The sequence below is a fragment of the Molossus molossus genome, unplaced genomic scaffold, assembly GCF_014108415.1.
Source record: "Molossus molossus isolate mMolMol1 unplaced genomic scaffold, mMolMol1.p scaffold_m16_p_1, whole genome shotgun sequence".
Taxonomy (NCBI): Eukaryota; Metazoa; Chordata; class Mammalia; order Chiroptera; family Molossidae; genus Molossus; species Molossus molossus.
The window spans coordinates 183,517,913-183,536,347 of NW_023425344.1; the positions used below are offsets into that span (position 1 = coordinate 183,517,913).

An 18,435-nucleotide genomic window follows, 5' to 3' on the forward strand; every position below is an offset into this window, starting at 1 on the left:
ATTTCTTGTAACCTTTGTTCCCTTAAATTGTGCTTATTATATAATATTATATCTTTTAAAGCCAAAAAGTGTAAACTGCTAAGCAGAATTAGGGTAGTGAAATAGCCAGAACTAAGCAAAATGATGGATAAAGACTAAGTTAAATGAATTCTCTTTCTCCTGCTAGGTTAAATGAATTCTACCAATTCTACAGTCAAATAGGAGTATATGACAGAAAATAATTAAACAAAATTCTACAGACATTTCATTCTGTTACCTCTAGCGCATGTATGGGGATTGAGCACCTCCCCCAACCATTGAGGTGACAGAGAGAGTCCACAGTGCTGGCACTTCCATGGATCATTAGTCTATTTAAAAACTCCTCTTGAGTCAAACCAAAGAAAATCAGAGAGAGTCCATTTTCTACAGAAAAAATAAAAGTTAGCTTTAAAAGATTAGTAGGATTTAGATTTTGGGATTATAACAGGAATTAACTTCTAATTATCTAATACTTTAGCGCTATAATTACAAATATATTTATTGGACACCAGGTACTATTATGACCTTAATTCATCATGATCTTTCAATGCTGTTAAAGTGGTTTTTTAAAACACTGATCATAAGGCAAATTCTAGTAAGAACAATGCAGTCTATGAAATAACACTAAATTGCACAATCAATACCTGGAATCTTTAATTATTTAAAGAAATGTCACATTTCTGGTTTACTAAAATAAAACAATAAATAGCATGCTTTTGACACGTAGAAATACATGATTATCAAAAGTGAAGACATACATGGCTAGTTCAATCATAGCATTCAATAGCTTTGTAGGAGGTTATGGCATAAATGCTGAATGAATGTGTATTTGAAATATCAAACCAAATGCCTACAGGGGCCAAGCAGGTGGTGAGAGACCTGCAAGAGAAAGCTAACCAGAAAGAAAATGGCTCGTCTAAGAGCTGAAATTCAGCTACAACCCATAAAAGACTCCACAGAAATGCAGGTCCAATGTTGTCAAATCTTATTTGTCAGAAACAGCTGGAAATCCGGATATGGTGTGAAATTCTCTAATTTTACATGTTTATAATAAATAAAATATTTTCAACAAGTGTAGATAGTATAAGTCAAACAAAATAAATCTGCAGTTCAAACACGGTCCACAAGCATCCAGCTTGTAACCTGTGTTTGTACCAATCTAAGTCAAGTGAAGACTCCCCGGATAAAAGTGAACCTTTATTACTCATACTTTCTCTGACTTAGTATCTTAGCATTTAGCTCAGCAGAAATCATGTGAGAAAACTTTCTCAAGAGTAACACCAAATTTCCTCTATGAAAGAGAAGAGAGTAGGCACTAACATCATTAGTACAGCAGAAGTAAAATACATTTAAAGAAAGACATCTTCTCAGCAATGGACACCCTGATACAAGACATTCTTACCTGTCATAACAAGGCACAGTTGCCGGTCTCCACTACTGTCTATAGGAATACACTTTTTGCCAATAGAAAAGCACTGCATGCCCTCGGTCTCCAAATCCCAAAGTACAATGGTATAGCCCGTCCTTTCCACTGTCCAAGCAAACAATGCAGTGAATCCTGTCACAGACACACATTTAAGTTCGATGGGTTCTTTTTGTTCACTGATGTGCATTATTTTCCATGCTCTTCCTGGATCACTGGTCTTGGCAAGATCTTTCTGTGGAAAATTATACTGACTGTGCATTACGTCCTGTGGAATGAAGGCCCAACCTGGCACACTGGTACAGTGGTTATTAGATTCAGGGGACTCCAAATGCAAAATATCTTTGAACCATGGAGCATAGTGGGAAACCTCCAGTTTGGAGCTCTTTATTGTTTCATTCAATGATAATAGCTGAGCTTTCCAAGACCTGAAAAACAGGGCAGAACTCACACCTGTTATAAGTAAAAGGCACTAAGTAAAACACTAAACAAAGAACAAGCTGCACTTTTTCAAAAGTGTCTATCTCTGTAAAGACCTTCAGTGACAAGGTATGGAGTAAGCGTTGACAAAAAATAAAAATAATAAAGTAAATCCAAAAAGGAAGTTTCTGTACCTATCAACTTGGAACGAAAACTTGGTCAGTTTCATGTTGTAATCAGAATTCACAGGATCGTCTTCATCTATTCCCTTAGCACCTTCAATAGGAATATCTTCTAGAGTTTTCTCATGAAATAGGTGTCTTGGGTGTTGCCTATGTTTTAAAATAATAGGCATGGTCAAAAGTGATAAAATCCAAATCTCTGTTATTATTGCTCCAGATAAAAATTGGGGGGTTGGGGTGTGTCACAGAGAAGGGACAGTATAGACAATAAGTTTCCCTGAACAGGGCTCCTCTTTATCTCCATTACTTATAGCAGAATGATCAAGTCAGCCTTAAGAGTTTAACTCATTTGTAACTATGTATGGTGATAGATATTAACTAGATTTACTGTGGTAATCATTTGTGTGTGTGTGTGTGTGGAGAAAATCATTACGTTGTACACCTGAAACTAATGTTATATGTCAATTATATCTCAATTTTAAAAAAGAATATGACCCTTAAGGACAGTTAGCTTTACAAAGATATAAGAGCATTTATTGTCTACTCTATCGCAGATGTGATGAAAAGAAAGTTACATAAATGATCTTATCTAAGCCTTTCAACAACCCTAAGAAATAATCTGTCATTTTACACATATGGAAACTAAGGCTCAGAGAAACAGTGGAGCTGGACTTGAAGTCAATGTGACCATGAAGGTTTTTAAGCATTCATTGTATCAACACCACAAAGATTTAGGCGAAGACAGGGGAAAGGCATAAAAACTAGGAAGACAAAGTAGGAGTGTGGGAGAGTACATGCAAAAAGAGGGGTCATGTTTGACTTACACAAAGAAGGCTAGGTGGCTAAAGCAAAGTGAACAAGAAGGTGGTGTGAGATGAGGCTGGAGAGGTTGGCAGGACAGATGGTGCAGAGCTTTATGCGTTATTAAGGAATTTTAGTTTTTATCTTGGGGAGGGGAAAAGGAAGCTAAATAAGGGTTTAAGCAGAGAAGTGATATGATCAGATTCAGAAGAGTTACTGGGGGGGGGGGGGGGGAGAAAGGGAGGCATTTAAACCCGAGCACTTAAATTATTAACTAACTCTTGAAGGTAGTATGTTGACATGGATTTGTCAAGATGATGAAAGTAAGTTATAGAAGGCAAGGTGATAGTGAAAAAGATGATACATGAAGAAGGTATATACCCTGTCCCCAGATGTTAATACCTGGCTACACCTCTTACAAAATTTTAACATCACTTTGATTTTTCTACAGAGGATAGATTTGAGGGGGTAAGAACAGACATAGGGAGACCAATTACAAGAATGTTAAGCTAGTTCAGATAAGTGATGATAGTGGGATGGATGAGAGTGATGACAGAGGAGTTAAGTGGACAGATTTAAGAAACATTTATGAATATAGAATGGCTAGGACCTGGTAATTAACTGGATGTGGATGTAATACTTAAAAGGTAGGAAACATAGAAAAGAGAGGAAATGGAAAATGGTCCCTGAGGAGGGAAGAAGTGGGATCCAGAACACACACAGAGGGATGGGCTTTCATAGGAGGTGGGAAATCCCTCCTATTACAGTGGACAGGGAAGATGTTGAAGAAAAGTGGCTTTGTAATTTAATGTGAGAAACCAAAGGAGCTCCCAGCATATGGAATCTACTCTTTTTTTTTCCCATCCTCACCCAAGGACATTTTTCCACTCTTTGCTCAGGTAGAGTGGGAGGGAGAGAGAGGAAGAGAGAGAGAGAAACGTCAACATGAAAGGGACACATCGAGTGGCCACCACCTGCACACCCAACCAGGGCAAGGGACAAACCAGGGCAAGGCACGCGCCCCCAGTGGGAACCAAACCCGGGTCTCCTTGGACCGCAGGCTGACACTCCCACCGCTGAGCCAAACCAGCCAGGGCGGGATCTACTCTTTTTTAAAGCAGAAGGCAAATTTACCCAAGAAGAACTGGAATAAAGATGAATAGAATCACCTCACACCTATCAGAATGGCCGCCATCAACAAATCACCAAACAACAAGTGCTGGTGAGGGTGTGGAGAAAAGGGGACTCTAGTACACTGCTGGTGGGAATGCAGACTGGTGCAGCCACTATGGAAAACACTATGGTATTACCTCAAAAAATTAAAAATTGAACTGCCATTTGACCCAGTGATCCCACTTCTAGGAATATACCCTAAGAAGCCTGAAACGTCAATCAGAAAGAATATATGCACCCCTATATTCATAGCAGCACTGTTTACAATAGCTAAGATCTGCAAATAGCCCAAATGTCCATCAGTAGATGAGTGGATAAAAAATATGTGTACTGCCCTGGCCGGTTTGGTTCAGCGGTTGGAGCATCACCTTGTGGACCAGAGAGTTCTGGGTTTGGTTTCCACTAGGGGCATGTACAAAAGAAAAGAAAAGTGACTGAAATATTGGGTTGCAGAATTTCTGCTGAAAAGGGAGGGAAGTGAAGGCAGGAGGGGCTGGAGAGTGAAAGGTAAATGAATGGGGAATTCTAATGGGGTCAGATGATAGATGAAGTTGGGGTACTTGAGTAAATGAACTGGAAAATTTTGAGAAGTTGTGGTGAGATGTATAGAATAGTGATTTGAGGGAGGAGCAGTTTCAAATAATGACAAAGCCCAGGGTGTGACTATGAGTGGACAGCTAAGGTAAACTGGAAGAAAAAAATCACTGAGAACAAACCATAAAATAATACAAGACTATACAAGAGCTAAATGGTAGTTCAAAGCAGAAGTGTTACAGAAGCTCAAAGAGGAAAATTATAAAATGAGTATACAATTACAAAAGGAAGGGATTTTAGTAGGGAAAGGCTTCATGAAAGAGGTAGATATCAAAGGATGAACAGGACTTGATAAAATGAAAAGGAGGGGCTGACATTCTGTATCAGGGTAAAGAGGAGCTACGGCCATGAGGCAGGAAAGACAGAAACACTTTTAGATTTCAGAGAACACTTAAAAAATAAAACATGCAATAAACTCCAAAGAAGTTACACTAATTAAAGAGCATTTATGTAAATAATCAATAAACAGAGATCATTCATTTAGCTGGACAGAACAGATCCCTAAATTTACTGCAGAAAACAGAACAGTAGTTCTTCATTGGCTGATGTCACATGGCTGAGTTCAATGAAATGTGTTCAAAGGAATATGTCTGGTGCCCTACTCAGAGTTCTCTCGGAGTGTTGCCAGAGGACTAGAACTCTACACTCACGTATCAGAGTGGCTGAGTAGGCTTTCCTCCTTCTTCACCCATCAAATTGTTTTTACTGATAATCAGGAGGTAACTACACATACAGGTATGTTTTACTCAGTAAAAATGGCCTACTGATAAACAAGCACACAATCTAAGAATATGCTCAAAAAAAAAAAAAACCCACAGTGATGAGACCTTCTGATAGGTATGTAAAGATAAATTTATCATTTTTTGTGATCCAATAAACAATAAATCCCATCAAAGTGCATTCCAATTACAAAAATTGTTTATCTCATTCATATTAACTTAGGACCAAAAATCCTAATGGTTTGAATGGTCCTAAATACTAAAAGACCTAAATGTGGACTGCCTGACTTTTAGACAAGCAAGCTGCAATATACAGATGACTGTGTGTGTGTGTGTGTGCGTGCGCACTCCCATACACATCCCTCAAATATTATAAAATCAGAAGCAACTAGAATAGTATCTAAATTAAAAAAAAAAAAGACACAAATAAGCATTCAATTTTTACTAATATATTTAAACAGCCAAAAGTGTGCTCTCTCCAAGAGAAACACCTGAGGAAATTATCAACTGGAGAAAGTTAGCTTACTGTATCTTGTCAAACTCCTTTAAGAGATTGGGGTACTCACCTCCTCCCACAACCACATCAAAATTACAACTACAGAACAACCATCATTCAGAACCGCCTGAAATTGAGGTGAATGGAAATCTTACAAGTATGAAATTAAAGAATACAACATATTGAGACTGGTGGGAGGGGGAGGCAAGGACTGGCTGGTCCCACACCCACGTTTTGGATAAAAATCAGGAGGGCTACCTCGGCTGGGAAGGTCCTCCTTGAGGAGTGCAGGGTCCCCCATCCCATCCCACACCAGGCTCCCAGCTCAGGGTTCCAGTGCCAGGAAGAAAAGTCCCCATAACTTCTGGCTGTAAAAACCAGCAGGAACTGAGGCTGAGGGAGGCTGAGGCTGCTGGAGCCCCAGACAGTTCCTCTTAAAGGGCCAGTGAACAGACTGACTTGGACTCGCACCCTCCAGGCTCCAGCATAGGGAAGGCAGCTTGAAAGGCACCAGAGACATACAGTGAAGAACTGAGTTATTTGGTATCGGGGCAAGAGCTGGAGGGGCAGCTTTCTCCCAGATAGACGTGCTGGCGGAGGCTGTTGTTCCTTTGGTGAGCCCTTATCCGGGGTGGCAGAGGGCTGCCACATATGGGACTCCAGCAACCTAGCTCACACTGTTTGCCTGGCCCTGGTGATTCACCTGAGGCCCTGTCCCACCCAACTTTCATGCCCACCCTAGCTGTTTCCAGTAGCTTTACCACAGGATTGGCCTGTTTTAGCTCTTGCTTCATATTTTCCTTAAATCTCTCAAACAAGCAGCATCTGGTCTCAGTGAGCCTGATACCTCTCACTAAGTGGCCCCAGGCCATGCACTAGAAGCAGCCAGCCTTAGTTCACAAGTTGGTTTTTCCTGGGCACCTCCAAGCCCAGCACAAGAAGCAGCTATCAGCAGATCACTTTGTAGCTTATGCCTGGTGGCCCAGGATAGAACACAGGCAGTGGCTGACCTTGCCACAGACCCAGCACACCCAGTGGACAGCTTCAGACCACATCAAAGCACCACCACCCAAACACCTCCAAAAGTGACACCCTCAATGAGTGGACTGAGTGGGTACCAGGACCCTGCTGAAGTAAGTCTTGCTCTGTGTGGTGGGCACCAACACAGCTGATCTTCTAAGGTAGTCAGAGGTCAGTGGTCAGTGGGCACAGCCAGTCCTTGCAGCTGATCAGCCTGAGTATATCCCTCCCATTGATATGCCAATAGCAATCAAGACTCAATTACAAAAGAAGGGTGTACAGTACAAACAAGGGGTGCACCTCAAGGGCCCAGCTGGGGTGATCTGGGAGGCTGGATCCTACCTGACACCTACAATAATAGGCCACCCTGTGAAGCCTAGGAGACATAGCAACTCTACCTAATAATACATAGAAACAAACACAGGGAGGCAGCCAAAATGAGGAGACAAAGAAACACATCCCAAATGAAAGAAAAGAACAAAACTCTAAGAAAAGAACTAAACAAAATGGAGATAACCAATCACATGCAGAGTTCAAAACACTGGTTGCAAGGATGCTCAAGGAACTTAGTGAGAACATCAACAACATGAAACAGGACTAGTCAGGCCCTGGCTGGTTTTGTTCAGTGGTTAGAGCGTCAACCTGCGGTCCAGAGAGACACGGGTTCAGTTCCTGCTAGGGGCACATACTTCGGTTGCAGTTTGTCCCCTGTCCTGGTTGGGTCGTGCGGGTGGCAGCCACTTGATGTGTCCCTTTCACATCGATGTTTCTCTCTCTCTCTCTTCCTCTCTCTCCCTCCCACTCTATCTGAATAAAAAAATGGGAAAATATCCTTGGGTGAGGATAAAAAATAAAATAAAAAAAGAAAGAAAAAGGACCAGTTAGGAGTGAAGGATGCACTAACTGAAATAGAGAATAATTTACAGAGAATCAATAGTAGAGTAGGTAAAGCCAAGAAGCAAACCATTGATTTGGAATATAAGGAAGCAAAAAACACCCAATCAGAACAGCAAAAAGAAAAAAGAATCCAAAAAAATGAGGATAGTGTAAGGAGCCTCTGGGACAACTTCAAGTGTGCCAACATTTGAATCATGGGGGTGCCAGAAGGAGAAGAGAGCAAGCAAGAAATTGAAAATCTATTTGAAACAATAATGGCAGAAAACTTCCCTAACTTGATGAAGGAAATAGACATACAAGTCAAGGGAGCACAGTGTCCCAAACAAGATGAACCCAAAGAGGTCCACTCCAAGACAAATCATCATCAAAATGTCAAAGGTTAAAGACAGAGAGAATCTTAAAGCAGCAAGAGAAAAGCAGTTAGTTACCTACAAAGGAGCTCCCATAAGACTGTCAGCTGATTTCTCAAAAGAAACTTTGCAGGCCAGAAAGGAGTGGCAAGACATATTCAAGGTGATAAAAAGCAACAACCTACAACCAAGACTACTCTATCCTGCAAAACTATCTTTTAGAATTGATGGCCACATAAAGAGTTTCCTAGTCAGGAAATAGCTAAAGGAGTTCATCACCACCAAACCAGTATCATAGGAAGTGTTGAAGGGTTTTGTTCATGAAGGAGAACAACAAAAATATGAACAGTAAAATGGCAATTAATACATATCTATCAACAATTGACTCTACAAACAAAATGAGCAAACAGAACAGAAACAGACTCCTAGATACAGAGAACTTTTTGTTGCTTACCAGACGGGAGCAGGCTGGGGGTATGGGTGAAAAAGATGAAAAAATTAAAGTACAAATTGGGCCCTGGCCGGTTTGATTCAGCAGTTAAAGTGTTGGCCTGAGGACAAGAGTGTCCCAGGTTCGGTTCCCACTAAGGGCACATACCTCAGTTGCAGTTTGTCCCCGGCCTGGTTGGTCGTGCAGGTGGCAGCCACTCGATGAGTCCCTTTCATGTTTCTCTGTCTCTCTCTCTCCCTCCCACTCTATCTGAACAAAAAATGGAAAAAAATGTACTCGAGTGAGGATTACAAAAAAAAAAAGAGATAAGTAATCCCCACGAAAGTGAATAGACAATGTATAATAGCCAACAGCTTTTAAAACTGTGTTTGAGTCCTGACCAGTTTGGCTCAGCAATGAGAGCATCTACTCAAGGACCGAAGGGCGGAGGCAACCAATCAATGTGTCTTTCACATCAATGTTTCTCTCTCTCTTTCTCCCCCACCCCCTTCCACTCTACCTAAAAAAAATCAATGGAAAAATATCCTCGGGCAAGGAGTAACAAAAAAAAAACAACTGTGCTTGATTACTCTTTCACTTATATAATGACATAACCATATATAATAACATAAATCAAAATAAAAATTTTGACATACATTCAGAAATAAAATGGTAACCATTGGTCATTTCCACACATTATTATATGATAACAACCTCACTATGTAGTAGCTAGAATATGACCTAACTGAATAGAGGAAGAAAACTAATATTAAGGAAAAGCTAACAAATACATTTTAACCTTTTATGGCTCTAATTATTTACCTCAAATTAGAGACTGCAGTCATCTACATACCTGAAATACAAATTTAAGTTAAGAGCAATTGCAGAGTTGGAAGAGCTGACAATCACAACAACATCTAGGTCTTGAGACACTTTCAGTGAAGTAAAGGAAGAAATCTTGGCTGGCTCCTGTTGCTGCTCATTACATATATCTTCTTGGTGAAGTGCTAAATCCACATGAGCTACATGTGTACCATCCACAATGTCAAAAATGTCTTTTGAGTTAGAGTTAAAGAAAATGCCAGTCTTCAGTGTGCCTAACCATTTAAACCACAGTATAACAGAGCTCCAACCTTGTATGTACAGTAACAGGACACTGAGGCTACCCCCATCACAGTAACCAAATGACTATGAAGTTGGTGGCCTAAGAAACAACCTAATAGACAGTTCATTCGATACTTGTTGAATACCCACTCTGTGCCAGGTCCTGAGACATTGGCAATATTTTCCACTAGTGTTCTACAACAGTGCTATCCAAGAGAAATATAATGAAACCAGATTTGCCATTGTAGTCTTATTTAAAAAGTAAAAAGAGCCCTGGCCGTTTTGGCTCAGTGGTAGAGCATCAGCCTACCAACCAATGAGTCCCGGGTTTGATTCCAGCCAAGGGCACATACCTCGGTTACAGTTCATCCCCGACCCTGGTCCGGGTCATGCAGGAGGCAACCAGTCGATGTGTCTCTCTCACGTCTATGTTTCTCTCTCCCTGTCTCTCCCTTTCTCTCTACCTGAAGATAAACAGAAAAATATCCTCAGGTGAGGATTAAACAATAAATACAAAGAAACCTGTGAACCTAATGTTAATAATATAGTTTACCTAATATATCTAAAACATCATCTCAATATGTAATCAGTGAAACAATTGAGATATTTTGCATCCTTTTTTTCACATAAGTGTTAGAAATCTGATATTTTACACACTTATAGTATATCTCAATCTGGACACTAAATTTTCACTGAAAATACATGATCTGTATTTAAAATTCATAAAATTTGCACTTGAGAACTTAAAACAACCAAAGTTGTTCCAAACATACTTAAAAGTTCTCCAATAGTTGAACCAAGCATCAGCTTTTAACTCTAAAGTAATTAAATACAATTAAGAATTTAGTTCCTCAGTCATGCTAGCCAATTTCAAGTGTTCAAAAGCCACATATGCCTAGTGTTATGTTCAACAGCAGAGTTCCATAATCTGGCAACACTAATAAAGTTAATCCATAATTTGACATTTTTACAAAAGAAGTTTGAATATAGGTTGATATATCTAAAATAACAAAAAACAATTCCTTTAATTCAGAAATAAAAGTTTCAAAATCACATAACAGGTCATTTTCCAAGCTTTCAAAATAATTTTGCTGATGACCTATGGATCTTCTAGATATAAAAAATCCTTAATAGCCCTGGCCAGTTTGGCTCAGCGGTTAGAGCATCAGCCTTCGGTCCAGAGAGACCCGGGTTTGATTCCTGCTAAGGGCATGTACCTTAGTTGCAGTTTGTCCCCGGCCCTGGTTGGTCGTGCGGGTGGCAGTCACTCGATGTGTCCCTTTCATGTCGATGTTTCTCTCTCTTTCTCTCTCTGTTCCTCTTTCTCCCTCCCACTCTATCTGAACAAAAAATGGAAAAATGTCCTTGGGTGAGGATTTAAAAAAAACACAAAAAACCCATAATATTTTCCAAAATAAATCAAAGTGGTTAAGCAAACTATATGATTTGCTAATATGATCGAATCATCATTTGTGATCAAATGGATGTATCATATCACAAGCAGTCATCTAAACCTTTCTTGGAACAAGCACACGATATTTAATATGCATATTTGAATAAATGGGTAATGCAAAGTATACACAATTTAAAAAGAACACAAATAAGTTGGACAAGAAGATTATCTATGGAAAAAAAAGTGTATACACTGGAAAAGATTTGAATGGAGTATGAATCAGTGTAATTATTTTAAACTCATGAAGGTCTTTTTCCCTGAAGTTTTACTGAAAATGTAACCATCTACCTACACCCCAGTTCCTTAAAACTAAAAGTCAAATAAGGTTAATCTTTCTAGGTATTCTCTTCCCCTGCATAACAACATTTTTACCACCAAGGATACAGATCCAGCCTAAACTACTCAAAACAAAAAAAATTCCTTTGCAGAGCTGTGCATCAATAATACTGTCCACTGCCTGTGCAGGCAAGGGTAATGTGAAACAGTTGAGTACTCTAATCTCAGCATCTCTTTCAGGAAACATGATGTGTAGGACGATACATTTGTTGATGAACAATAATGATGTGTTATTGTGAAATGACAGAATCCTCAAAGATAATAAGGAAATGCCTGTGAAACAAAAAGAATATTATTTAAAACTCACTGGTCACAATGTTACAATGGGTAAATTTGATTTTGTAAACAACACAAACAGTAAAACAAAAAAGAAACAGCACTTAACTCAGTCCAGTTCTAGGCAATTATTATTCATACCCACCTGAGCAAGAAGTCAGTGGAAGGGAGGTAAGGGGATGAATAAAAATGGTTTACATGCCTCTGTTACTTCTGTTATTGCCAGTCTGACAGCACACAAGATTAAAAAAGCCTACTTACCCATGGGACCTGACAAGAACAAACATAGACTTTTTTATTTTTAAAATGAAAGAGAAGGAACCTTAAAATCAAGGGTAGCAAATATGTTACTGTCTTAAAAATAGAAGCCTGAGCCCTGGCTGGTTTGGCTCAGCAGTTAGAGCATCGGCCTTTATCCCCAGCCCTGGTTGGTCATGTGGGGGGCAGCCACTCGATGTGTACCTTTCGCGTCGATGTTTCTCTCTTTCTCTCTTCCTCTCTCTCCCTCCCACTCTGTCTGAACAAAAACTGGAAAAATGTCCTTGGGTGAGGGAAAAAAAAAACAGAAGCCCGAGCCCTGGCCAGTTTGGCTCAGCGGTTACAGCATCAGCCTTCCGACCAGAGAGACCCGGGTTCGGTTCCCCCTAAGGCCATGTACTTCAGTTGTGGTTTGTCCCCTACCCCGGTTGGGGTCGTGTGGGTGGCAGCCAGTTGATATGTCTCTCTCACATAGATGTTTCTCTCTCTTTCTCCCTCCTGCTCTATCTGAAGATAAATGCAAAAATGTCCTCAGGTGAGGCTAAAAGAAAAAAAAAAATTGAAGCCTGAGTGCCTTGATTTCTGCTCCCTGCAGTCCTCAGTATGGGACATTGTAAATAGCTCTGTAACCAGTCTAGATCAGCACGCTTCAACAGAAATATGTCAGTCACAAACGCAAGTCACATGTAATTTAAAATTTTTTTTAGTAGTACAGCATTGAAAAAACAAAACAAAAACAGGTGAAACTAATTTTGATATATTACTTACCTCATTATAGCCAAAATATTTCAACATATAATACAAAAACCTATTAATGAGATATTTTACCTTTTTTTTTTAATATTAAGTCTCTAAAACCTGGTATGTATTTGACACTTAACGGACATCTTAATTCGTATTAACCACATTTCAAGTGCTCAAGAACCCCGAGTGGCTAGTGGCTAGTACTGGACAAAGCAGATCTCCTACCATGATGTCACCTATATAACAATCTTTCCTGAAATATACAAAATTACACAGAAATGTCACAGATTTAAATATGCTGAAAGATAACCTACAAATACTTACTAATACTTTGATCTTCAATGAGCTTCTGTAAAATGTCCTTACTATAGTTATACAAAATGGCTCCATCACATCTTCCATCTTTCAAATTAAATTCACAGATGAGCAGTTCATGATTTTCACTAAGAGCGAGCAGTCTGGGCTTGTCTGTTGGTGTGCTACTGTTATGAGAATCCTCCCACACAAAGCTAAGAAAAAAGTTTATATTATTTTTTATATTCTATATATACAATAATATTTACCCACAATGGTGAGATTGGAAGGGCAGAATGAGTAGAGAACAGTTCTTTAGTTCACCTGGGAGCATTAATTCTAAATCCAATTTAAGAGAAAATAAATTGCTTTAGGACTTCCCACCTCTTTCCCCTTCCTCTTCCTACTTCTTCTGCCTCAGCCCCTTCACACCAACACAAGAATATAAAAGTGGGTGGTGAAAAGGGGTCATGGAGCAAGAAATGATGGCTGTTTTTATTTCTTCATCCTATATCCTAACTGATGATATATTTAAAAGAACTGTCACGATCAAGGGTAAATTTCACCAACCAAGTATATATATTCTTTATATAAGGTGGTGCTCACAATGAACAAAGTAAGTTTTGCTAACTTAAATGTTTTTTTTTTTTATCCTCATCCAAGGATATTTTTCCATTTTTTGTTCAGATAGAGTGGGAGGGAGAGAGAGGAAGAAAGAGAGAGAGAAACATCGACGTGAAAGGTGCACATCGAGTGGCTACCACCCGCACAACCCAACCAGGGCCAGGCACAAACCACAACCAGATAAGTGCCCTTAGCACAAACCAAGTCCGGGTCTCTCTGGACCGCAGGCTGACACTCTAACCACTAAGCAAAACTGGCCAGGGCTTAAATGCTTTCAATGACTTTAAAAAAGAAAGTGATATTTGTATTAATAGACCTTAAGATTCCAAAATGGTATACAATAGAATAGCTCTGTCCAACAGAACTCTGTGTGATGATGAAAATGTTCTGTATATCAGCACTGCTCAATACAGCAGCCAATGGCCACATATGGCTACTGAGCACTTGAAATGTGAGTAATGCAAACGAGGAAATAAATTTAAAATTTTAAGTCCAATGTGGCTAATGGCTACCATGATGAACAGTACAGTTAAAGTATTTTTAAAGCAGTGTAATGTCAACATACCAAAAGAGACTACTGATACTATAGTTTCAAGTTACATTTAAAAAAGTAAAGGGCCCCAATTCTGAAAACAATGCAACGGAATGAGATGGGGCTACTACACTGATAAAAGTTTTATCTTTTTAAAAAAACTTTTTTCTACTGAAGTAGTAAGTTTCATATCTAGAAAAACTGAACTTGGTGCTATTATGTCCTTATTAGAGAAAAAGATTAACACATTATATATTTCTATCCTTACACCTAGACTGATTTTTTGTTTTTTTCATTAATACCCAATGCCTGGCTGTTTACACTGAAAATTTGGAAAACTATATATATATGTGTATATACACACACACACACACACACACACACACATATACATATATATGTGTGTGTGTATATATACATTTTTTTTTTTTTTTGCTTAAACAACAGATATTTATTTCTCACAGTTCTGGAGGCTACAAGTCCAGGATCAAGGTGCCAGCAGAGTGGTTTCTGGTGAGGCAGCTCTTCCTGGCTTTCAAACACTTCCTTGCTGTGTCCTCACATGGCTTTTACTCTGTGTGCTTGGAGAGCGAGATCTCTGGTGTCTCTCCCTCTTCTTATTAGGACACCAGTGCTATAGAATTAGAATCCCACTCTTATGACCTCATTTAACCATAATTACCTCCTTAAGGGCTCAATTACCAAATACAGTCACCTGGGTGGTTAAGGTTTCAACATACAAATTTCAGGGAACACACACTTAGTGCATAAGACATCTATGCCACTGAAAGGCAGCCAATTAAAAAGATATCATCTCTCTCATTCTGTCTCCCTAATAATATAAAAGTTGAATATGGAAAATATTCAACAAATTAAGATACATTTATTATTTTTTTATTTTTTAAATTGGGGGGGGGCTTCTTCTCACCTACAGTATTCACAGGATTCTCTAATTGCCTTTTTTTTATTTTAATTTTTTTATCCTCACCCGAGGACATTTTTCCATTTTTTGTTCAGATAGAGTGGGAGGGAGGGAGGGAGAGAGAGGGAAACATCGACATGAAAGGGACACATCGAGTGGCTGCCACCCGCACGACCCAACCGGGGCGAGGGTCAAACTGCAACTGAGATTCATGCCCTTGGTGGGAACCGAACCTGGGTCTCTCTGACCTGCAGGCTGACGCTCTAACCACTGAGCAAACCGGCCAGGGCTTAAGATACATTTAAAAGGTAGAATACTGTGACACCATTAACATCACTAGCACATGGACTATATTAGCATGTGGAAAGACAAAGTTTTCCAATGAAAGTGACAAAATATAGAATGTACAATGATTTCAACAATACAAAAAGACTATAGCCATGGCCGGTTTGGCTTGGCAGTTGGAGCATTGGCCTGCAGTCCAGAGACCTGGGTTCGGTTTCCGCTAAGGGCACGTGCCTCAGTTGCAGTTAGTTCCCAGCCCTGGTTGGGTCGTGCAGATGGCAGCCACTAGATGTGTCCCTTTCATGTCCATGTTTCTCTCTCTCTCTCTCTCTCTCCCTCCCTCCCTCTCTATCTGAACAAAATATCGAAAAATGTCCTCGGGTGAGGATTAAAAAGAAAAGTGACAAAATATAGAATGTACAGTGATTTCAACAATATAAAAAGACTATAGCCCTGGCTGGTTTGGCTCAGCGGTTAGAGCGTCAGCCCGTGGACCAGAGAGTCCCGGGTTCGGTTCCCGCTAAGGACATGTACCTCGGTTGCAGTTTGTCCCTGGACCCGGTTGGGGTCATGTAGGTGGCAGCCACTCAATGTGTCTCTCTCACATCGATGTTTCTCTCTCTCTCTCTCTCTCTCCCTCTCCTGCTCTATCTGAAGATGAATGCAAAAATGTCCTCGGGTGAGGATAAAAAAAAAAAGACTATATATACTTTGAGAAAAGTATGATATAAACCCTGAATACTATAAACTTGTCCTATTTTTACCCTATTATTTTAACTAAATTAAAATTCAATTCAATTCAAATAAAAAAGCTTTTCTTGATCCCCCCCCCAATTTCATGCAATAGCTAATGAATGCCCCATTAATTCATGTGTGTGTATCTTGTCTTCTGTTAAGTTCTCAAACACCTAAAGCATTCTGCTTTTCCTTCTGCTCATCCCTGTCTTTACAAAGCTCTATCCATAGGGTACTTAATTACTGTTGAATAAGCTTACTTCCTCTGGGGAGAGTTTCCTCTTCCTAGCAACTAGAGATCAGGAATAAAGAAGATAAACAGAACAGATTAAAGTGTTCACTGATTTAACAAACTCATCTCTACTGTCAGACAGTTACACAACCTGGAGGTTCCAAGGTATGGCACCTCTTGGCTACTCAAAGTCTTAAAGAGCTGATCGTTTCCAAAACGTTTTCTATTATAAAAAGACTCGGAGGGCCCTACCAAACTTAATGATGTAAAAACTAAGTCCTGGACCGAGAGTTACAAAAGTTGAAAGTAATATATGATTTAAAAAAACTTCCCCTTCCTTGCAATCCTAAATTATGCAAGCCAGTGTAAGAATTGTCTGTTACAACTTTTTAGGTTGAGTGAATAAACGTGTGGACAAACCAGACTCTGTCCTTGAAGAAGTGTGTGTGTGGGGGGTCCGTTTGTGAAGGAACTCCCCCTGTTTCAGGGGCAAGAAAAAGGTCTCTGGATGATCCCAATTAAACATGATCCCCAGCTGGTAGCTTTAACGGATTTAACTAAAAGAAAATGCGCAAGGCGCAGGGCACAACCACGATTAATCGAACTTTGTTGAATGAAGAAAAGCAGCAGCGGCTAAGCCAGGACTGTTCCAGGAGCGCCTCGGCGGTCGGAGAAGCGGGGTGCCGCTCCGCCCACCCGGACTGGGAACTGTGGGTGAAGAAACACACCAGAGCCTGGGAGGGTCCGAGAGGGAACCCAGCTCGCCTCGGGCATTTTCCGCGGCCGTCATCCCTCTCCCGCTATCTCCAAGCCAGCAGAGGGACACGAGGGCCAGCCGACCTAGCGCTCCGGACTCCCCCCACGCTGCCCAGCCCTGCCGCAGCACTTACTGCCGAAAGGGGCCGTCCAGGGAGCAGCCACCCGCGCCCCGGCCGCCCGGCCTCAAGGAAAGCACTTGAAGGCTGCCTGCAGCGGTCAGGCTCCCCAGAACCTCCTGCTCTCTGTGCAGTTGCGCCCGGGTCCCCAGACGCCCCGTTGCCTCGGCGGGGACCGGCACCAACAACATAGGTAGAACCCGCTCCACAGTTTTAGTGCCCCAATCGCCGGCGCCGGCGGCAGCACTTCCGCACCACTTCTCCGCTGCCATCTTTGCTCCGGCAGTTTTTTCCGGCGTCCTGGGCATGCGCAGTGTAGCCGACCCGCCCGCTGCCTCGTGACTCTCGCGACTGCGGATCGGCTGGCTGCCGGGTAATAGTTCTTTCCTGGGGAAGCCGGCACCAGCCACCCCAGCAGGGCTACAGCTGCGTTTGCCTCAAGTCTGGTCTTTACTTAACCACCCTGAAATGGTTGAGGGCCTAATTTAGTGGCCTAAGCAGGATGTAAGAGCTTGCTCACTGTGGCATTATCCTTTGCAGCCTTAATCTAGCTGCCACCTAGCTACTGGAACCCGGTTTCTGCCTCTTTTCTTATTGTGCTATTATTTGTTTAGAGCCCTGGGGTGGTACAGTGTCCTTAGTAGTGTGGACTGATCCATCAGGAGAGAGTTGACCTGAGTGTTGAAAGGGTCAGGGAAACAGGGTGAGGGGTGGTGGTGGAGTTGCCTTGTCATTACTACTATTGTCAGGAAGTATGATCCAAGATCAGCTGCAGAGACAGAGAGAGGAGCAGAGGGGTGAGAAGAGGTGTGGAGTAGGCATTTTGGGAAGGTCCCTAATAGACAGCAGTGCCTTTTCTTAACACATTCTTTTCCACAATCAGCTGGGGTCCCAGGGCTACCAAAAATTAACTCCTCCGTTTGTGCTTTGACTCCAATCCTCTTCTTGTTCTAGGGCTTTGTGTCTGTAAAATTATTTGCCTGCATTGCTTTCTCCCTCTTATCGGGGTGTGTTCATTCTCATGCAGACATGCTATAATATGTGAAACCGGTGGTCCTCGTGACTTTGATTAAACTTAGTTTTAATCTTGGCTCTAGAAATTCTCTCTCTCTCTCTCTCTGGACCTTGCCTGTCCTCCTCTGTCAAACTAAAGATAACACCTTGAGCTTTAGCCAGTTTGGCTCCGGGTTAGAGCGCGGGAGTGTTGGCCTGCCGACCAATGAGTCTCGGGTTCAATTACAG

General features: G+C 41.0%; 1 protein-coding gene across 11 annotated transcripts in view; it reads right to left on the reverse strand.

Annotated features, from left to right (window-relative positions):
• SPG11 (SPG11 vesicle trafficking associated, spatacsin) overlaps window positions 1–17,488 on the reverse strand; it is a 91,519-nt gene extending 74,031 nt beyond the window's left edge. For 2 of the 11 annotated variants that reach the window (XR_004959833.1, XM_036263765.1), the window contains exons 1-6: window positions 13,019–13,518; window positions 11,465–11,689; window positions 9,377–9,578; window positions 2,056–2,193; window positions 1,421–1,869; window positions 257–402 (exon numbers count right to left, since the gene is read on the reverse strand). Coding sequence is in view for 10 of the 11 variants with exons in the window: in XM_036263765.1 (XP_036119658.1) it covers window positions 257–402; window positions 1,421–1,869; window positions 2,056–2,193; window positions 9,377–9,578; window positions 11,465–11,603 (1,074 nt within the window). In the remaining variant the exon portion in view is untranslated. Of the gene's footprint in view, window positions 1–256; window positions 403–1,420; window positions 1,870–2,055; window positions 2,194–9,345; window positions 9,579–11,464; window positions 11,690–13,018; window positions 13,527–17,208 lie in introns of those variants that run through there. The other 9 variants (XM_036263698.1, XM_036263707.1, XM_036263794.1 and 6 more) reach the window with 8 other exon arrangements.
• Between the last annotated feature and the right edge of the window lie 947 nt (window positions 17,489–18,435).